The 19,628-nt window shown below is 41.0% G+C and overlaps 1 protein-coding gene across 1 annotated transcript in view; it reads right to left on the bottom strand.

Moving 5' to 3' along the window:
• The window catches only part of LOC308591789 (mucin-6-like), a 32,145-nt gene extending 13,659 nt beyond the window's left edge, over window positions 1-18,486 (bottom strand). The window contains exons 1-18 of the mRNA XM_081202733.1: window positions 18,363-18,486; window positions 17,304-17,339; window positions 13,450-13,488; window positions 12,089-12,118; window positions 11,776-11,829; window positions 11,121-11,361; window positions 10,125-10,251; window positions 8,602-8,689; window positions 7,805-7,914; window positions 6,380-6,587; window positions 5,924-6,046; window positions 5,127-5,247; window positions 4,482-4,620; window positions 3,754-3,858; window positions 3,276-3,348; window positions 2,297-2,434; window positions 1,558-1,719; window positions 398-492 (exon numbers count right to left, since the gene is read on the bottom strand). Of these exons, the coding sequence (XP_081058859.1) occupies window positions 398-492; window positions 1,558-1,719; window positions 2,297-2,434; window positions 3,276-3,348; window positions 3,754-3,858; window positions 4,482-4,620; window positions 5,127-5,247; window positions 5,924-6,046; window positions 6,380-6,587; window positions 7,805-7,914; window positions 8,602-8,689; window positions 10,125-10,251; window positions 11,121-11,361; window positions 11,776-11,829; window positions 12,089-12,118; window positions 13,450-13,488; window positions 17,304-17,339; window positions 18,363-18,411 (1,938 nt within the window). The 5' untranslated portion in view covers window positions 18,412-18,486. The remainder of the gene's footprint in view (window positions 1-397; window positions 493-1,557; window positions 1,720-2,296; window positions 2,435-3,275; window positions 3,349-3,753; window positions 3,859-4,481; window positions 4,621-5,126; window positions 5,248-5,923; window positions 6,047-6,379; window positions 6,588-7,804; window positions 7,915-8,601; window positions 8,690-10,124; window positions 10,252-11,120; window positions 11,362-11,775; window positions 11,830-12,088; window positions 12,119-13,449; window positions 13,489-17,303; window positions 17,340-18,362) is intronic.
• Window positions 18,487-19,628: the final 1,142 nt, after the last annotated feature.

Below are 19,628 nucleotides of genomic sequence, written 5' to 3'. Positions count from 1 at the left end.
GTCAAATGATACTACCCTGGCCATGGCTAAGTTCCTCTTGGAAGTAATAAGTTCGTTCTGCAATGCTTCCCTGGTGCTACCACATTATTTATGTCCAGAAGGGTTACAGGATTTCAGCTGGAAGTTGGATGTCATTTTGGCAGTGGGAGGGGAATACAACTTTTTCTGATGTTTACAAACTTTGTAATTACCTGGGACTCAGTTATACAGCTGCAAATAAACGTTTTAAATGTGCTGTAAAGTGCAGTATGCAAATGTGCAACTAGATGGCAACAGTGAGCTATGCCAAATTCAATGTATTTTTCAAAACTTTTTTTTAAAAAAAAAGCATTTTCACATCTAGTTCACATCTGAACATCTAGTTGCTGTCTTCTGAACATTTTACAGAAACCCCTACCTTATAAAATGGAACAGGATTCACCACAGAATGACATTTCTCAAATACTGTTTCTTTCTTGATAAGAACAGAGCAATGGGTCTCGGCACACATTTCTAGACAAAAAGATACAACCAAAGGTATTAGGCAAGTTCACTTATTCCCAAGCTAATATTAAAAGATGTGTACAAATAAGGGGGGAGATAAAACAAGTCCTGTGGTGCAGTGGGTCAGTGTGCCTGGCTGTTAACCAGAAGGTTGGTGGCTTGAGCTCATTCAGAAACAGCTGTAGAAAGGATTCCAGCATTGCAGGGCATTGGGCTACTAGATGACCCTTGACATTCCTTCCAACTCTACAATTCTATGATTCTATGAATAATAGCCAGTGGCTATGCCAATAGCCCCCTGCCAACCTAGCAGTTCGAAAGCACGTCAGAGTGCAAGTAGATAAATAGGTACCGCTCTGGCGGGAAGGTAAACGGCGTTTCCGTGCGCTGCTCTGGTTTCGCCAGAAGCGGCTTAGTCATGCTGGCCACATGACCTGGAAGGTGTATGCCGGCTCCCTCGGCCAATAAAGTGAGATGAGCACCGCAACCCCAGAGTCGTTCGCGACTGGACCTAATGGTCAGGGGTCCCTTTACATTTACCTTATACCAATAGACAATTTTATGGCCGACCTGAATACTTGTGACAAATGCTGTTATTTTGTTATGCTTTTCATGGACATCCAAGAAGTAAAGTGAATCTCATTTGTCATCTTCCTTTGACAATGATTATAGAATGTGTACATTTTAAAACTAACACAAATGGCTCTTGGCTGCCTCTTTCATGCTCGTCAATCTGAGAGGCACCCTCAAGGATACAGCCCACAGTGACTTTTTAAATGATGCAGCATTAATGTTCCCCTTTCACATTTTGCATTTGTTGATAATGCCTCCTTCCCAGAGCACCACTTCTCTGATCTCCAAAGCAGCTCAGGGAGATGCGAATAGGTAAAACAAAAAACTGCAGGGGTTCCTGTTCATAATTACTCCCTCTGTCCCTCATATACTGAAAGCAAGACAAAAATTCTACAGCTCATTTTCAGAATCCTGCCATGGTCTTGAATGTATTTAATATTAAAAATTCTGAAATAAATAGAATAAAAGAGAGTGCATACAAAAGCAGACCATGTCACTTACTGTTTAATTGACTCATAGAACAAGGATCTGTATCTCTTTCTATGGCAGGGGGGCAATTTCCTGATCTCCAAGAATCCACAAAGAGAGGAGCTGTTCCTTCAATAATATCCATGCTGGTCATGAAGTCGTCTGTGGTTTCTCCGTTGTAGTTACCACACAGCCCTAGTGGCATGGAAAGAGATGTGCAGAATGAAAAGCCAGGAGCATTTTCTACAGTAACACTGAAAAGTGTCTTGTTAATTCTATGGCAGGCCTGTGAATTATACCTGTACTATATATGCCTAATATAGGTAGCAATGTGAAAGCCACAGGTTTCCTCTCCATAAAGTATCTGTAGGCCCTGGAGCAAATAAGTTCTGGTCTGCCCAAAAGGCTGCATTGAATTGTAGAAGCTAAAACATTTTTAACAGTCTGCTTGAATCTCTGAACTAGTTTCCACCCAAGTGCAGAGGTGTTACTATAATTATGATTATTAAGATTTCTTACGCTCTGGTCACCATGAGGTCCCAGAATGAATTACAATTTAAAATACAATATCAAAAACAATTAAAAATGATATAATGTTTCTCCACCCCTTACTAGTGTGGTAGACAGGTGAATGACTGTCCCCCAGAGGTCAAGTATAATCTAGTATGGAGTGGTCACAATTTGAAGGTGTCCCCAGGCTATGCTAGATCTCATCTCACAAACTATTTCCACATCAGATCTGGAATAGTTCAACAGAAACCAAGTACTTTACCTCGGGTATTGTCTTTGAACTGAAGTCCAACTTTAATATAAACTTGAAACACTGGACTAACTTGAATTACCAGCTCCAGCCCAAAGGTGGTATACATTTGAATGTGAGTAGATGACTGTCTGAAGATGATGATGTCTCCTAAAGAAATGAGATAATTGAAAAGATGTTGACTCTGTTTTATCTATTTAAGTTATTAAATATATTACATACAGTATATTGATATGTTTACTTCTTTGTTTCTACTATTCAATTTGAATAGTTTGCATCATATAAATATTACATTTTTTGTTATTTTGATAGGAGGAATGGTTGCTTATTTATTTATATTTGCAGCTCACCTACCCCAAATATAGAGTGGGTAACAACATATTTAAACAGAAATAATATAAAATATAGAACCTATTGTTGGGAGGATTCTCTTTATCTGGATCTTCACTGGCTCCCACTGCGTTTCTGAGCATAATTCAAAGTGTTGGTGCTGACCTTTAAAGCCCTAAATGGCCTCAGCCCAGTATATCTGAAGGAGCCTCTCCACCCCCATTGTTCAGCCCGCACACTGAAGTCCTCCTCCGAGGGCCTTCTGCTGGTTCCCTCACTGCAAGAATTGAGGTTGCAGGGAACCAGGCAGAGGGCCTTCTTGGTAGTGGCACCCACCCTGTGAAATGCCCTCACATCAGATGTCAAGGAAATAAGCAACTATCTGACTTTTAGAAGACATCTAAAGTCAATCCTGTTTAGGGAAGTTTTTAATGCCTGGTGTTTTATGTTTTTAGATATGCTGTAAGCTGCCTAGAGTGGCTGGGGTAACCCAGTCAGATGGGTGGGATATAAATAATAATTATCTTATATCTTATCATCTTATCTTATATCTTATATATCTTTTATATCTCATATCTTATCTCATATCTTATCTCATATCTTATCTTATCACCATCTTATTTATTGGGTACATTTTCCATTTTCTTCTTTCTTATCTTACCTGATTTATAAGGTAGCCTCTTAAGTTCATCCTCATCCATTAAAATTTCATTTTTGGAAATCACAATTTTGTCCTACGTGGAAAAAATAACACAGAATCCTAAACACAGAGCTGGGTGAAGGGCTAAATGCCACTCTGGGTCAATCTTTCCATGAATCAAGACGGATATAGAATGTGTGTAACCACATGAAATAAAGTAATTTTTGGAGGATTCACTGAAATTAACTGCTACCATAATTTTTGCAACTGAGAACAATGATTGTGACTATTGCATCTAGGTACTTATCTAACCTTTTCACTCTGTTCCGCATTCAAATGCTCGTATCTGTACATCTGGACTACAATTTAAGCACATCCTTTAAATCCAGCTGAGATCAATGGGGCTTGGGCATACCTCATTCTGTGCTGGACTCTATCTGCTCTGATTTTTTTCATAGTATGCACTCAGCAGTAACGTTTCTATGAGAGGCACACTTACTTTTCCTGAGACATAAATGATGGCTGTCAGTGATGTCTCTGAACTGGAATAACCAGAGTTTTCATACACGGCCATCAGGGTTCCATTGTGTGGTAACATAGGACTCTAGAAGGAGAGGAAAAGCAAAATAATGCAAAGTTTGTAGAAGGAGAAAACTCAATATGTTCACATCCACCGTTTAAAATGATTGTCGAATGTTTCCATACTGTACCAAATGTTTTCTTTTCATTGACATTTTATTCATTTTGCTGCAGCAAATCCAGGTATGCCACCAAACATACACTCAATATGGAGCTGTTGCCAATTGTGACTCCCTGACTACTTCCCGTGACCGTGCTATTGTAAACATTTTGAGTCTGGTGGTTTGGAGGCAATGGTGCTTTGAATATGCTGGGTGCTTCCACTGCATTGGATTCTACCTCCTCTGCCCACCCACCCCCATAGGATTGTTCTACCCAATGAATAGAGTGGAGAATGTCCATCTCCCACTTGTTTGAAGGCCCCCGTAATGCTTCTTGTTTCTTTTAATATTGGCACATGCCATAAAAAAGAGGAATACAGAGTTATGGTTAATAGCATGACTGTGGTCCTTCTAGTCCGCTATGAACAGTATAAGGTAAATGCTGACCCCTGGAAAATATTAAGCTCTCAGAAACAAAAATTCAATGACTTTTAAAATATTTTTTAAAAACAAATCTGATAATGCTGGTCTTTATTAGGTAGAATACCTTCATAAGAATGTAGGTGCAAACTCCATGGAAACGGTATGGCCTAGAGTCAAATGTGGTAACAAATGACCCTCCCTCCAAGGAACATCTGCCTGGACATGGCAGTTCTGTGCAGCTCCACTGACCCGTCATACACTTACTAGTAAAAAGAAAAGTACATGTCAGCTGTTAACTGGGAAAGCAGATCTAAGCTCATCATCACTTTCTGGGTTATTTGTTTTAGGTCAGAATAGCTGCGCGAGTGCAATACATGTAAAAGCACATTCCCCCACCCCCTAAGGATCCTCAGAACTGTAGTTTGTTAAGGGTGCTGGAAGCAGCAGCTCTCTGAGGAATAAACTACAGATCCCAGGATTATTGGGGGGTGCTTTCAATGCAAAGTGCGCACACAACCTATTATATCTCTCTTCATTTGTGCAACAATATTTGAAACCAATAGACTTTAAACATGAAAATCCAAGTTGGACTTCTAAAGACAGTCAAAAATGCACATCATATCCTGATCTATGTGCAAAAATCTCTATTATAAAAAATTTTCTATCTCTGTCTTTTTTTATGTATGTTTCAGCATATCAGTGTCAGGTATTCTAACCAGCTTCATGACCACAACCCATCCTTCTTTAATTAGAATACCACCATACTCACCAGGTTCTACATGTTGCTTTCATAACATCACCAGGAGCATACATTTCCCCATTCAGTGTGCATGGACACTGTTCTACCGGGACACATGTTCGGTTTTTTGAAATGTCATCCAAAACAGTCCCTGTCAAAGCAAAGTGAAAGCAAATGAATGGCAAGCATTTTAATTCCTTCTGAATGTATATAGCATAAAGCTTGGGAACTTTTGCAAGGTGTTTTTTTCCCCTCTGGTGGAAATTCAGGGGCAGGTCTATTCACTTAGGTACTCTTCATATCATGGACAAATTGTGTTCCAATTTCATAGCAATAAATCTGGTAGAGACCAAAAACCATAGGTAATTAACTAAATATAAAGTGCACAGCATACACAGTCATTTGGCCATTTGGCATAGTTGAATTTAAGTTACATATTCCTAAACATACTTTTTAAAGAACCTGGTTTAGCTTCAGAATCACAGATAATTTCCACTTTAAACCTGTTCCTAAATAAGATGATTCCTCCTAGAATGACTATTTTTTCTACTAAGCCAGGAAAACACTCCCAGCTCCATCGAGCATCTTTACCTTCTCCTTAGGGAAATAATCTGGGTTGTCATGCCTAGCCAATCCATAAACAAGTCATTTCTGAGCCCCATCTAACAGTGAAGCCCTAACTCAGCCCTACCTGAAAGTTAAACTGTCAGGTTCTAACTTGTAACCCTCTATTCTCTTCTGATTGGATGACACTTCACCCAGCCCTGATTATCTTATGGGTCTCCAGGAGGCTGACCCAAGGTCTATCCATCACAATGTCCTTTTACCTTCTGGGCAGAAGCAGCCATATGTACAGTAGCTGGAACAGCTATAATCTGGATTGGAACATGTTTTGAGACAGGGAGAACCACACTCTTTGTAGACTTGGTTAGCTGGACATCTTCCCAAAGCTGCAAAACGCAATGGTTCAGAGAGTGAAGTTAGGACAGACGGGAAGGAAAGAAGTACAGCAAATTGTCAAGAAGCAGAAAAATGCAATGGAAAATAGCTACAGGGGGAACAAGGAGCAGCAACAACAATAAGGAGCAGGCGAAACACTGATGGGGAGCATACTTTCTTCCTGTCCTCATTGGTAGCCCTGTCTTAATACACGTAAATAATGAGGCATTTACTAGCTGTGCACATTTTATTTCAGAATACAGAAGCTGATGTTTATGGTAGTTTGGTCAATGTGTTGTTAATACCTGACATGTATAATCATGATCCAGAACCTCATAACTTACAGCAGAGGTCAGTGCTCCTCCAATCAGACACTTCCTGATGGGACATGGCACACTGCCTGGAGTACTCTGAAAGGGTAGCACAAGTACAGTTCCTCTGCCCTGGATCAGGGCAGTTTTGCATGTCAAGTTGGCAGCGGATAACAAACCCTTTCCTTGAGATGTTGCAAGATTGAGAGACGAGTCCTAGAAGCTGGCTGCAGATCCTAGACTATTGGAAAAAGAAAGAAAGGCAGTTTCAATGAATGCAATGCATTTTGGGACAGGGCGCGATTGTACCACAGACTGAATTGCTTTGACAACTTGTTGTTACCAAAAGCATTGAGTAAGAATGTGTGCCTATCGTTAATGTGGTCTCCCCCTTATCACCATATAAGTTATGGACTGGCATCCGAAAGCCACAGGCGGCAGTCCCTGGATCCAGTGCATTGTTCCACCATCACCCATGTCACTTTCAATGGTGGCAAAACGTCCCACCTTGCTTCCTGTCGTCTGAGGGCTGAATAACATTTAATCTTGAACAGGAGAGTAGATAGGCAGAATTATGTGTGATATCTGTTGCGTGTAGGGATTAAAAGGAGAGAGTAAGACACACAAAGCTATGTCTTTTTACTATTCCTTGTCTATCTAACATTAACCCTTCAGGCCGCTGCCCTGACTGTGACTCTCCAGGGTTCCAGACAGGAGTCTTCTCCAGCCCTATCTGCATTTGACCTTGGATCTTTTGAATGTTCTGGTCTTTTACTGCATTTTGAAAAGTCTTAATAAAATCTTTTTTAAAAAGAAGATATGAATGGATCCCTTTTTTATTTGCAATGCGCAGGGGCCACAGCAGGGGGCAAATGGTTGAAGCCCCTGCACCATCCTCCCACCAGAGTTCTGATCCAAATCAGGCCCCAGCACACCTGATATTTTAATTGCCAAAAAATAATATATTAAAACAAATGGATCCTTTTCTAGCAATGCATATTGTCCGCGTGGGAGAGAGAGAGAGAGAGAGAGAGAGAGAGAGAGAGAGAGAGAGAGAGAGAGAGAATGCATGGATGGGAGTGATATATTTATGAGAATGTGGAGAGTAATGACCACTTTGGGCTCTGGCCACACTCATTTGGGGCTCCTGCCCTGCTACGAAGAGAATACAGTCTCCATCCTGTTGTGAGAGAAGCAGGGAACTAACTGGGGAGAATGCCATTCCCTCACAGCTGGAAAGCCTAAATTCTCCACTTTTGAAAATCCCCTTTATGAAAAACCTCCAAAAAGATAGGAAGAGGTTTGTACATCCCATTCCATGCTTTCCTCCCAGTTCTTTCAGACTGACTTAGCCAATCTGCTACTGTATCTTCAATCATGGCAGTGTTTTCTCAATTACTGCCTCTGTCTAAAAGTATTGAAAGGTAGGCAGATCCAGAAAAATGATATGGTACATACATATTTCTTGCGAGGAACGTTAGAAACTGCCATTTCCTCAACTGGGCAGATCTCTGCAGGATCATCAATTTTCTGCAAGGCAGCATATTTTTGAGGGTCCAGAAGTTTGTCTATTAATCAAAGTATAAATTCAGTTGAATTTGTTAGTGAAGAGTCCATCTTAGGCAACCTATGCACTATATAAATGAGGGTCCATTTATACACCTGACTCATTTTACATTAATAAACAATAACTGTGCATGTATGAAAATAGGCGGGTGGCTTGTTGTTGTCATCAATCTCTGGAAAAATAAAACATAAGGAGTGGAGATTTTAAGGGCAGTAAAATGATGCCTTCTTGACTCTAGTCATGCTTTTCCCTTCATGGAAGGGCTGTTGACCCAGTGAACATCTTTGCAGAAAGCAATGTTTGCCAATTTCCCCATTCCACTACAGCCCCTATACTCTATAGAAGTTTGGAGGACCCTCCAAACAGCACAGTGGATAGCATGGGGGAAGGGCTTGGCAAAAGATTTCCTCCTCACCTTTCCTGTTAATGGAAACCTCCACTAGATTGAAAACTCAATTGGATATATCCAATGCTTTTACCTTTTCTTATTATAATACCACAGAAAAGTGATGGGAAATAAAAAACATGGGACCTTACTGCAATGTGTGAGCAAGTAGTCCTCATATTATCGTCTTTATTTTATCAACTATACTAGAAGTTTAGGCAATTAGATGACAATGTTTGGCTTAATAAGTTGTCATGAAATCCAAACCTTTCTGTCATTTATTTCTGCACCGGAAAAACTCACCTTCACTCATAAACTCATTTAATTCTTTCCCATCAAAGTTCCCACACAGTCCGCATGTTCTTGTCATGTATTTTTCCTCAATCAAAACCTAAAAGAGAAAACTGAATTAATTAGAAAAATAGCTGTGCATTATATCTTGGTGAAATACAAAGCCCTGAGTGACTCAGGTTTCAAGTACTTAGAGGAGAGCCGCTCTCTGCCAGCCCATACATTAAGATCTGCTGAGAAGGCCCTCCTTGTGATCCTGCTACCCAATGTAGCACATGTTGCTGTGATGTGGGGAAAAGTCTTGTTGCTAAGGCTCCCTGGCTGTGAAATTCCCTTCTTGTATAATAGAGGAGACTAACCATTTATGGCCTGAAGGCCACATTCATCCATGGCCAGCACTCAGAGCAGGGGAGATCATACCACTGCTTAGTGTGCCTACTTGAGACTTGCGCATGTGCACAAAGGACACACATAGGTCGGCATACATAGACACACATCACCCCCTCCTAAGTTGATATGTGCAGATCAGAAGAGGAAGGAGGTTTACAACCCCCTTTCCCTATATGAGATTATCAGTCTGATGACTGGGGTGAGGGTGCCCATCCTGACACTGAGTCTACTTATTTCTTACATCTTTCTGAGCACAGATTGATAAAATGCCAGGAGAATGCACACCTGAGTCAACACCAACCACACTTAGCGCAGCAGCAAGCTCAACGAAATGTCTGAGAACCGCTTTGTGGGCTGCTGTCCAGGTCAGATTGACCCATGTTGCATTATTAATCGTGCGACTACCCGCTATAAGATGAGGTTTTGTTTGTTTTTTGCTTTGCTTTTTTGAAAAGGAGTCTTGTTGTGACACCTTGAAGGCCAACAGATTTATGCCAACAATTAATCTGCTAGTTTTTAAAGTGCCACAGCAAGACTCCTTTTTGTTCTTGCTGTTAACAGGTTAACAGGCCTCCCTCGCTGGAATTTGTCATCCTGAAGAATGTAAGTGTTCTCCCCCAATCATATTTTCTATGGGTGAAAACAGATGACCACTTAACCATGTGGCTAGTGCTTCAGTGTGTTCTACCTGTCAGCCCTAATCAGGTACGGAGTTTGTCATCCCTAGGCTGTAGCCACCCAGGCAGTCCAATGTAATGCAATGCCTGCTTATATCCTTTCCTTCCTTTTACTTGCAGGGAGGATGGGAAGAGCCAGCTCATGGCATGTTGAGAACCCTGTGAAGCCGCTGATGCCCTTTGTGACCACCAGGGCAGGAGGCAGGGAGCATAAAGAGTAGGTAGCCAATGGCAGGCACAGCCAGCTAATTCTAGTTTTGCCCCCCCCTCTCCCTGCTGAGATCCCCAAGGGCAACACTTAGACTAAGGAGGATGCAACTGATAGCCGGGGACACACTCTGGACTGGTTGTAAGAAGGCAGGTGGGGGCTGGCTTCTTCATTACAACCATGCAGCAATAATGTAAAACCTGTGCGATTTTTATCATTCCAAAAATATGCTCAGAAGATGAAAGCAAGACTTTACCCACCATGAGATAATCATCATTATTCCAGAAAACGGCAAGCTCAATCTCCATCAGCTTGGCCACTAGGCGGATGGTGCGTCCAAAAGGTGTAATCTGAATTCCATTTCTGGTGTATGGCAGCCTGATAATACTATTGGAGTAGTATGGGGAAGAGGAAAGAAGAAACACATAGACTTAGAAACTTAGTAACTCCAAGGAATTTCTAGGCTTCGTGTTCTAAGTCAAAAGCTGTCTTTTTTATCCAAACTTTTTTTTTATCATCCATAAATTAGAGATGCTTAGCAATGTCTATTTCTCACCATACATTTCCATTAAAATTAATAATTAAAAGTTTCCTAGTCACTTTTAACATTAAATTTAAAACTATATTTGTTAAAGATCAGACTGAGTCTGGAAAAGACCACTTTTCCTAATTAAGAACGCAAGGCGGGTGCCATAGTACCAGCAAAAATAAGCATTTAACTCATTCATGCCTAGTGGGATGCCTTTTATTATTAATATTCATGGGACTGTTTGGGAATTTTAAAAAATGCAGGCAAAAGAGCTCTGAAATCTACTAGAAACCAATTTCAGTTAGGAGAGGCCTCAGCCTTGGACCACACAATCTGAGGAAACTTCTGAGCATGTGTAAAATGCCATTCCTACTTTGACAGAAACTTGGGAGTTTGGCAAAGTCCAGCTTTCACTTTTGACAAGCTGAAGAATTGGAAAGAAATGCTTCATTTCTGCCATCATGTTTTCATAAAGTACAAAATATGTTGCTGTTGTTTGGTTAAACCCCAGGTTTTGGGGCAAGTTTTATGTTTGTCTCCAAACAATTTCCATTAACACTATAAAAATGAAAACCATGCCAACAAAGAATATTATGTCAAAAACTGTATTAACAACACCTTCAGGTAGGAAAAGAAAAAGGCCAGCTTGAAACCTGAACCTATAGTTGTTGATTAAAAAAAAGAGCAAAACTTTCACCACATGAGCATTTTACTGTCACGTGCTTACCCAACATCCTTGACTGATATGATGCCATTTTCAATTATGATAACGTTGGGTCCCAACTCGATGATGATTCTGGTAATTTTTTTGTTCGGCCCACGACGGAACTGGATGTTGAAATCCGGGTTGACGTCATTGCATACGGTGGCAAAGATGTAATTGCAAGTCCCAGAAAAATCATACAAGTAGTTGTCAAAAGTTGAGAAATGCCCAGTGCCCCAGGTGGAGCATGAGCCCTTATCCACAGCTTAAAGAAAGGAAGCAAAACTATAGTGAGGTTCTGTTGGGCCCTGATTATTCTGTTGGCCATTCTGAATGGCATTGTGCATATACTTTAGCAGTATTTTAATCAGTTGAATGGATTCTTCTTTTAAATCTGTCCTCCTGGCTCATGATACATAAGCATGGGCATGTACCGTGTTGTCTACCAACAATTATTTTTTCCAAGAGTTTCCATTCATAGCAGATGCCCCTATTAAATCCCCGTCCTATGTGTTTTTTAAAGAATCCAGCTTTCCTTGATGCAGAATTTGGACTGCCTGAGTGCAGGACTGTAATAGTTTTTTAAAGTATAAAATTCATGCTGTGTTGTATATATCTGCCTTTTGAAGTGCTGTGAACCTTTTATCATGATTTCCCATTAAAGCAAGGAAAGTAATACCTGTATGGTGAAGACGGGCATTATCTAGACTTCTCAACTCTTCAGAATAGGTTTCTAGAAAATAGGAAAAGGTGCATATGTCAAGTCTACGTAAGTTAGCATTTCTAGTTATCCTCCAATCAAATGCATTTTCATGATTAAAATATGACCCACACTATCCTGTAGCTCATTTTAGTTTCTAGAATGTCCACAGGAGTATCTCATTATTAGGAAAGTAAAGAAAAGGGGGGGGGGGAATGATCAATATTTTTCTCTCTCCACTACAGGGAAGCCTGTCTCTGTAGGTTCTACTTCTAGGAAAAGAAATACTTACCAAGGTCAAGCCATTCAGCACTCCTTTGGCCTAAAGTGAAACAAAGGTATATTTGTTGTAGCAGTATTGGACATATATATACTGATTGTATTAAAATAACTTTAATTAAAATAACTTTAATTAAAATAACTAAGTTATTTTAATTTTGTTGTTTAGCCATTTAGTCGTGTCCGACTCTTTGTGACCCCATGGACCAGAGCACGCCAGGCACTCCTGTCTTCCACTGCCTCCCGCAGTTTGGCCAGACTCATGTTTGTAGCTTCGAGAACGCTGTCTAACCATCTTGTCCTCTGTCGTCCCCTTCTCCTTGTGCCCTCCATCTGATGTTGGGAAAGATGGAGGGCACAAGAAGGGGACGACAGAGGACGAGATGGTTAGACAGCGTTCTCGAAGCTACAAACATGAGTCTGGCCAAACTGCGGGAGGCAGTGGAAGACAGGAGTGCCTGGCGTGCTCTGGTCCATGGGGTCACAAAGAGTCGGACACGACTAAACGACTAAACAACAAAATTAAAATAGCTTACCATTTACTGCTGAACCCTATAACAGAATTTCAATTCCCACTACTAAAAAACAGGGCATAATGATAATACACTTCCCCTCCCCAACGAAAGGTAAAAGGAAAAAAATGCTCTTATGTGTTATATTTCCAAAGGTAGAATTTATCTACACACACACACACACACACACACACACACACACACACACTGCTTTGTTAATTGAATTACTTTTTGTGGCTTCAAATATAACAGCAAAGTGAAAACATTTCCATCCTTTGCCTGGCACATTTTGACCCTGAAGAATAGTCCCATGGTCTTGAAGCTCGAAACAAGCATTCTAAACTATTGGGAATACTAAATACCATTCTTTTTCCAAGCATGACTTGACCTCTGACCATTCAGCACTGATATTCTTCTCCTGACAGAGACCTTTTGAGAAACCTACTACCACAGTGACATGTCCTGATGCCCTCCAGATATTGTTAGACTACAAGTCCCATCTGCTCTGACCACTGGCCTTAGAGGGAGTTGATGGGAGTTGTAGTCCAACAACATCTAAAGGGCACTTGGCTGGGGAAGGCAGGCCTTGAGCCTCATTATAGGAGGAATCTCATTACAGTGACTGCTCTCCTGCGGTTCCATCCCATTTTGTTGCAGTGATGTTACAATGAAAGAAGTAGACCAGAAAGTGCTGACAACATGTTTTCTTTCCCCACTGGTCTTGCAAACTACTCCTGCATCATCTCTCCCATTCCAGTATCACCAGGAACACATGGAATGGGGCTCGGCCAGAATAGCAGCCCCGCCACTGCTGTTGCTTAAGAAAGAGTCCACAATGGATGTTAAATGTGCAAATTATTACCTCCTCCTAATGCCACTTCCTGTCTTTGAAAGGAGGCACCTATGAAATAAAAAAGGAAATTAAATAGAGAATACATATACAATTAATTGAAACAAACAACTTTTCACAAGTATTCTTGGAATTATGCATCTTGGTTTTAAACTCATGAATGAAATAATTATTTAGGTTAAAAACAACAACAGTTGACCAAGTGGATATTGTCTGCATTAAAACTATTCGAGTTTAGGTTCAGTTATACAGTGCTAATCTTTTGCAAGCACATTTACTCCATCAAGGGCCCATCATTCGGAGAACCCTTACTCTGCCAATACAATGGATATAGAGGATAAGCAGCAGTAGCTCTTTACTTTTTAAGTAGTAGTAATAGGGCTGTTTTTTAATATAAAAAATAAGGTAGTAGTTTATATTGGGGACGCGGGTGGCGCTGTAGGTAAAACCTCAGCGCCTAGGACTTGCCGATCGTCAGGTCGGCGGTTCGAATCCCCGCGGCGGGGCGCGCTCCCGTTGCTCGGTCCCAGCGCCTGCCAACCTAGCAGTTCGAAAGCACCCCCGGGTGCAAGTAGATAAATAGGGACCGCTTACTAGCGGGAAGGTAAACGGCGTTTCCGTGTGCTGCGCTGGCTCGCCAGATGCAGCTTGTCACGCTGGCCATGTGACCCGGAAGTGTCTTCGGACAGCGCTGGCCCCCGGCCTCTTAAGCGAGATGGGCGCGCAACCCCAGAGTCGGACACGACTGGCCCGTACGGGCAGGGGTACCTTTACCTTTACCTTTAGCATTTTTATCAGGAGAGAGAAAATGATCACTAGTGTCTTGTGAGTGTAATGGTAGGGTTTCCATATTTGTTATGTCTCACTTTAATAGTCACATTAAATGGACAGACAGTTTCCCCTTCATAATAATGCCGTGGCAAAAGAAGCTGCATGCATCTGGCAAAGTTTTCCATTTTATGCCACAGGTATCTTTCACTGAATTAGGAATGTCTAGCTAGGAGAAGAGGCAATTAAGAGGTGATATGATAGCCATTGTCAAATATCTGAAGAACCATCAAAGATATGAAGGAGCAAATTTGTTTTCTGTTGCTCCAGGGGACCAGAGGGCAAGACCTGAACCAGCATGTTCTAATTGCAGCAAAAGGGATTTTGACTAAATTTCAGTAAGAACTTTCTGACAATATGAGCTGTTCAACAGCCGATTGTTTTGGAAGATGGTGGGCTCCCCTTTATCAGAGGTTTTGAATAAGAAGCTGGATAGTCTTCTATTAATTATGTTGTAACTGTGGATTTTCTGCATCGGAAGGGGTTGATTTAGATGACCTTTGAAGTACCTTCCAACTGAGAACTTAGCTCTGTATTTGACCTGACAATCCTGATATTTAGGAAGGGCTGGTCTCAGAACTGAATTCGCTTATTTCCTTCTACATTTGCCCACAATAAGTGGTTTTGTCAATGATATATGAGTCAGCCAAGTGTGGAATGATATATTTTGGTATTTGCTGCATAAAAATAGTGGAAGGGGTGGGGGAAAGAAAGTATCAGGAAGTATCACTTCCTGATGGCTAAACGGGAAGGAAAATAATATCTACTTTGCATTTTATTCCAGGAACTTTTACCCATGGAAGATGCCTAACAACAGATGGAATTGTGCCAAAGGTAGTTTCTGACATTACTATGCTCTTCCCATTATGATGCAAATCGACACCATTGTGGAAATGGATTGTTTCAAGATGCTACTGTAACTTCAGAAACAAAATCTTTACAGCTCTGGCCCAGCATCAGAGGCCAGCATGATCAGGCCCATGCTGACACTCCTAGGGCACAGGGGGGGGGGCATAACCAGTCCTGCTCACACCACCATTGAGGGCTCCATCCAGCATTGCCATCAGGGTTCCCACCATCAGCTTCTCCTGCTCTACTGCTGTGTTTTGCTGCTGCTGCCAGTCACTGACTCCCTGGACTTGGCTTGACTCCCACCCATCTATTGCTGCTGCCAGGAAAGATAAACATGTCCAGGGGCAGCACGTGAACAACAGGCAGCAGCAGCAGCAAGCAACAGGGCATGGTCCCAGATGACACAATTACTGTTGCTCTCCCTCTGGACATGTTTACTTGGCAGGCAGTGACATTTTTTTGCAGAGGATGTGAGCCAAATGCTTATCCACTATGCATGGGCACCATCTTAGAGTGCCCCAAATGCAAAGCCCAGTATTGACACTATACATTGCATTTTAGACAATCTAAAATTATAGCTGTCCACAGCAGGTCTGAAGAGTATTGGCTTATTTCCTATTCAGAAACTTTGGGTTGTATTCAACTAACTTAACATAATGTATGTCCAAGTATGGAGCAAAGTTAGTCCTGTGAGAACAGTAGATTAATGAAGCCCTCTTTCTTGTTAGGATCCTTTCTTATGTAATTTAAGTTGCACCTTGATTTCAAAGACAGGCTGAATGCAAGGGCTGTTTTTCATATATGCATATGTGTTCACTCCTGTAGATAGGCTAGAATCATAGAACCTTAGAGTTGGAAGAGACCGTGGTTTAGTCCAGTACCATTACACTATGACTTGTATCCATTGTAGTACTAAGTAACTGTCCTATTAGCACAAAGATTTACATTTGCACTCCAGGACTCATCTACTCTTCTCCTTCACACACCCATTTACCATGTTTTGCCGCCCCCCCAATACTCTGGACACTATTTTTCTAGAAAAAGAGGTCCCGGAACTCACTATGAACACCTACCATGTTATCTTGTAATGGCAATGGCACCCATCTAAGAGGTGCTGGAAATGAGTTCTGGCTGAAAAAATGCCCTGCCTCTGGAGCAGATTTGGGGTGAGTACATGGCAGGCACACAGGGCAGGAAAGTCCCATTGTGGAAGCATAAGTCCTTGCACTGACAGAATGCTTACTTAATGCTGCATTGGATACAAGGCAATGTAAGCCTTCAGCTCCAAATCACAGTACCAGACCACAGCTGCAGTTCCACATAGAACAGTATTCACTATTGCCCATGCAATTCAAATAGCAAAAAAAGAAAAAAAAGAACAACGCTTAACACTAGGTACAATATTTGTTCCTCTCAGAATTTTTCATATGTCATTGTTTGCAGATGTATAACTTTCTGTGTGTCCTGTGTAGGACCTGAACCAATTTACAAGAAAGGAGATTCAGACTAAACATTAGGAAGACCTTCCAGATGGTAAGAGCTGTCCAATGGTGGAATGGACTACCTTGGAAGGTGGTGGACTTTCCTTCATTGGAGGTTTTAAAACAGGTTGGAAGGACATCTTTGGGCCAAAATACACTACACTAAACATATCATTTGAAGACCCTTATATTGGATGTGCTGATTGCCTTACGCAGCAATCCTATGCACATTTTCCTGGCAGTTAGTTACACTGAACTCAATGGGACTGACTTCTGAGTACACTTTTAGAGGTCTGTACTGCTAAGGAGGTTTATAAATTGATCTGTGAAGTTTAAGTGAACTTTTTAATTGTTCTTTCTGGGGGTTGTTCTACAAATCCATCTTTCAGGAATATGTTCTTCTATGTGGTTAGTGTCAAATGGGTCATTAGGTGCATTAGAAAATATAAAAGAAATAAATTTTGAACTGTTCAGAACACGTCTGTATTGTTTTTAGAAAGAAAGACTTAAAACTATGTGCTTGGAATGTTTGTGGCAGTACTGGGACCAGTTGTAACAGCAAATAATTACAGGTGAAAAAGAAAAAGAGCAAATAACAAGAAACCATAATCTAGAAGAGAACCAAAATGAGTTACAACAGAGTTTTAGATAAGAACCATATACATTTAGTAAGTAGGAAGAACAGTACATCTTTCACAGACTTACCTGATAACCTGTCTAAATGATCCATATGATTCTGATCTGATAAAGAAAAATAAATTTTATGAAACAAAAACTATGAAAGTAGAATATAAAACAGGTATTTTGAAACCACAATTGATAGTAAAGTGTTTATATCCATCTTCATGGAGTATTACTGTATTAGCTATTAACCTGTGATAGGTACAGGAACCACCTTCTTCAGAGGCAAAATACCTATCATTACCAGATTCTGAGGACAAATGGGGTCAACTTCATGCTCTGTTTGTGAGCTTCTAGAATCTAGCTTGGAATGCTGAACTACATGGATCTTTGGACAGATGCAGAAAGACATATCTTACATCCCTAGATGGATTCACAGAACAAATTTATTTTTCGAATCAAAAAGCGTTGAAGTATTTATCTTCTTTCATGGAAGCATCTTTCAAGTGAAATATATGAAATAATGTATTGTTGGGTATAATAGTTGGGCTCCATCCTAGAAGAGTTTCATGTACAAGTATGCAAGATTGCTGAAGGAATATGTAAGATCTCTTGCTTCTGGGACCATTGGAGGTTGGTATTTATTGCAGTTTCCAGATCTGAAAGTGTATTCCATCGAAGGTTCTGTATGTCAAATAAAGAGGACGAATGCTGAACCGTGGCATGAAAAGCAGGGAGTGTTCCACAAGTACCCAAGAGAAATGTCAAAGTGCAAAAATCAAGAAGACAACGATCAAATCATTCAGTTTTGCCTAAATATATTGTGTTTCAAACCAGTCATTCCCACTTTATAATCACACTGGGATCCTTCCTTCCTTCCTTCCTTCCTTCCTTCCTTCCTTCCTTCCTTCCTTCCTTCCTTCCTTCCTATTTGGTTAATTATATATGATGGGCATTCCAGACAAGCAGTGTCAAAGAAAAGAAGTGAGGTTAACTTATCTATAGCATCTTCTACCACTTTATTCCATCCTATCCCTATATATTGCATGTCCTCTAATGCTTTGGCATCCTTTCCCCCCAAAATGACAAGATTGAAAGAAGTCCCATGTTATCTATGTATTCTAGATGTGATTTTAGACTTACCTGAACTATGCAGGAGGCTGCAGAGGAGAACCAGTAGTGCCCAAAGCATGATGTTGAGTGGAGAGTCCTTTCCCCCACCTTGGACTCTCCTCCTCCCCTATCTACTCACAATGGGCAGTGCTGCTGCTGCCACTCTAGCCTCACCTTGTCAAGCTTGGATGCTTTATATATAGCATTACAAGGCCCTCCCTTATTCCCATGCACATTCTGAGATGGCTACAGCTGGGTAAAGTGGAGTAACCGCCAAACAGGATCTTCACTTTATCAGGCGTAATGCACGCAAATGCTATCTGGAAATATAAAAGAAAAATACACCTCCTCTACTTGAGTATCATTTTTCCATAGCTAGTTCAACGGGCTTGGCTTGCGACAATTTACACAAACACTTTTAACAGTATTTGCTGTAGAAGTGTGGTGTGGAGTCCAAAAGAAATGCAGATCTGTAGTGCAGAAAATCTGATAACCCTGATAAAGGCGGAATGTAGCACATGGAAGATGGAGCAAGCTTGATTTCTGCTGCTGCAGAGGGTAGGACCCAAACTAATGGATTTAAATGACAAGAAAGGAGATTCTGACTAAACATTAAGAACAGCTAAGTTGTTAAACAGAGGTTTGATGGCCATCTCTCAGGGATTCTTTAGCTGTGATTCCTGCATTTCTGGGGGTTGGACTTGGTGTCCCTTTGAGTCCCTTCCAACTCTACAATTCTATGATACATAGACTATTGGCCAAAGAGACAAGAGGACCGAAGTTGGGCAGTCTTGCTGTGCTAATATTATGAACAGGCAATGAAAGGATACTCTCTCTCTCTCTTTGTATGTGTGTGTTTAAAATAGAAGGCAAGGCTGATGATTTGAGATCCTACTGATACAGGTTCCTAATTTTCCTTTAAAATCTTTCTTTCCTCCAGTGTTTATCCCTTTCAAACATAGTGGGAATGAACATTTTTCAGCCCTAAGTAATATTTGTTCCCTGGAGGAGGGCTGGACAAGCATAATTATAAAGAACAAGCTTCAGAATGTTGTGTCAAAAAATGCCATTTGAATGCAGTTCCACTGTACTAGGACACCATGAAGTTCTTCTGTCCAGGTCCCGTGGAAATGAATGGAAGGTGTGTTCTTGTATGACTCCTGTCCAGTTTCAATGTGGGCTTTTGCCAGGTAACTTTGTAGTGATTGTGCTCTCCAGAGGAAGAGGGAAAGAGCTGTAGCTCAAAGGTAGAAAATCTGTTTTGCACGCAGAAGGTCCCAAGTTCAACTTGTGGCA

Source organism: Podarcis bocagei (assembly GCF_964188305.1).
Source record: "Podarcis bocagei genome assembly, chromosome: 1".
Classification (NCBI taxonomy): Eukaryota; Metazoa; Chordata; class Lepidosauria; order Squamata; family Lacertidae; genus Podarcis; species Podarcis bocagei.
The sequence above is the reverse complement of the archived record's forward strand: the minus strand, read 5'-3'. Positions and strand labels throughout refer to the sequence as shown.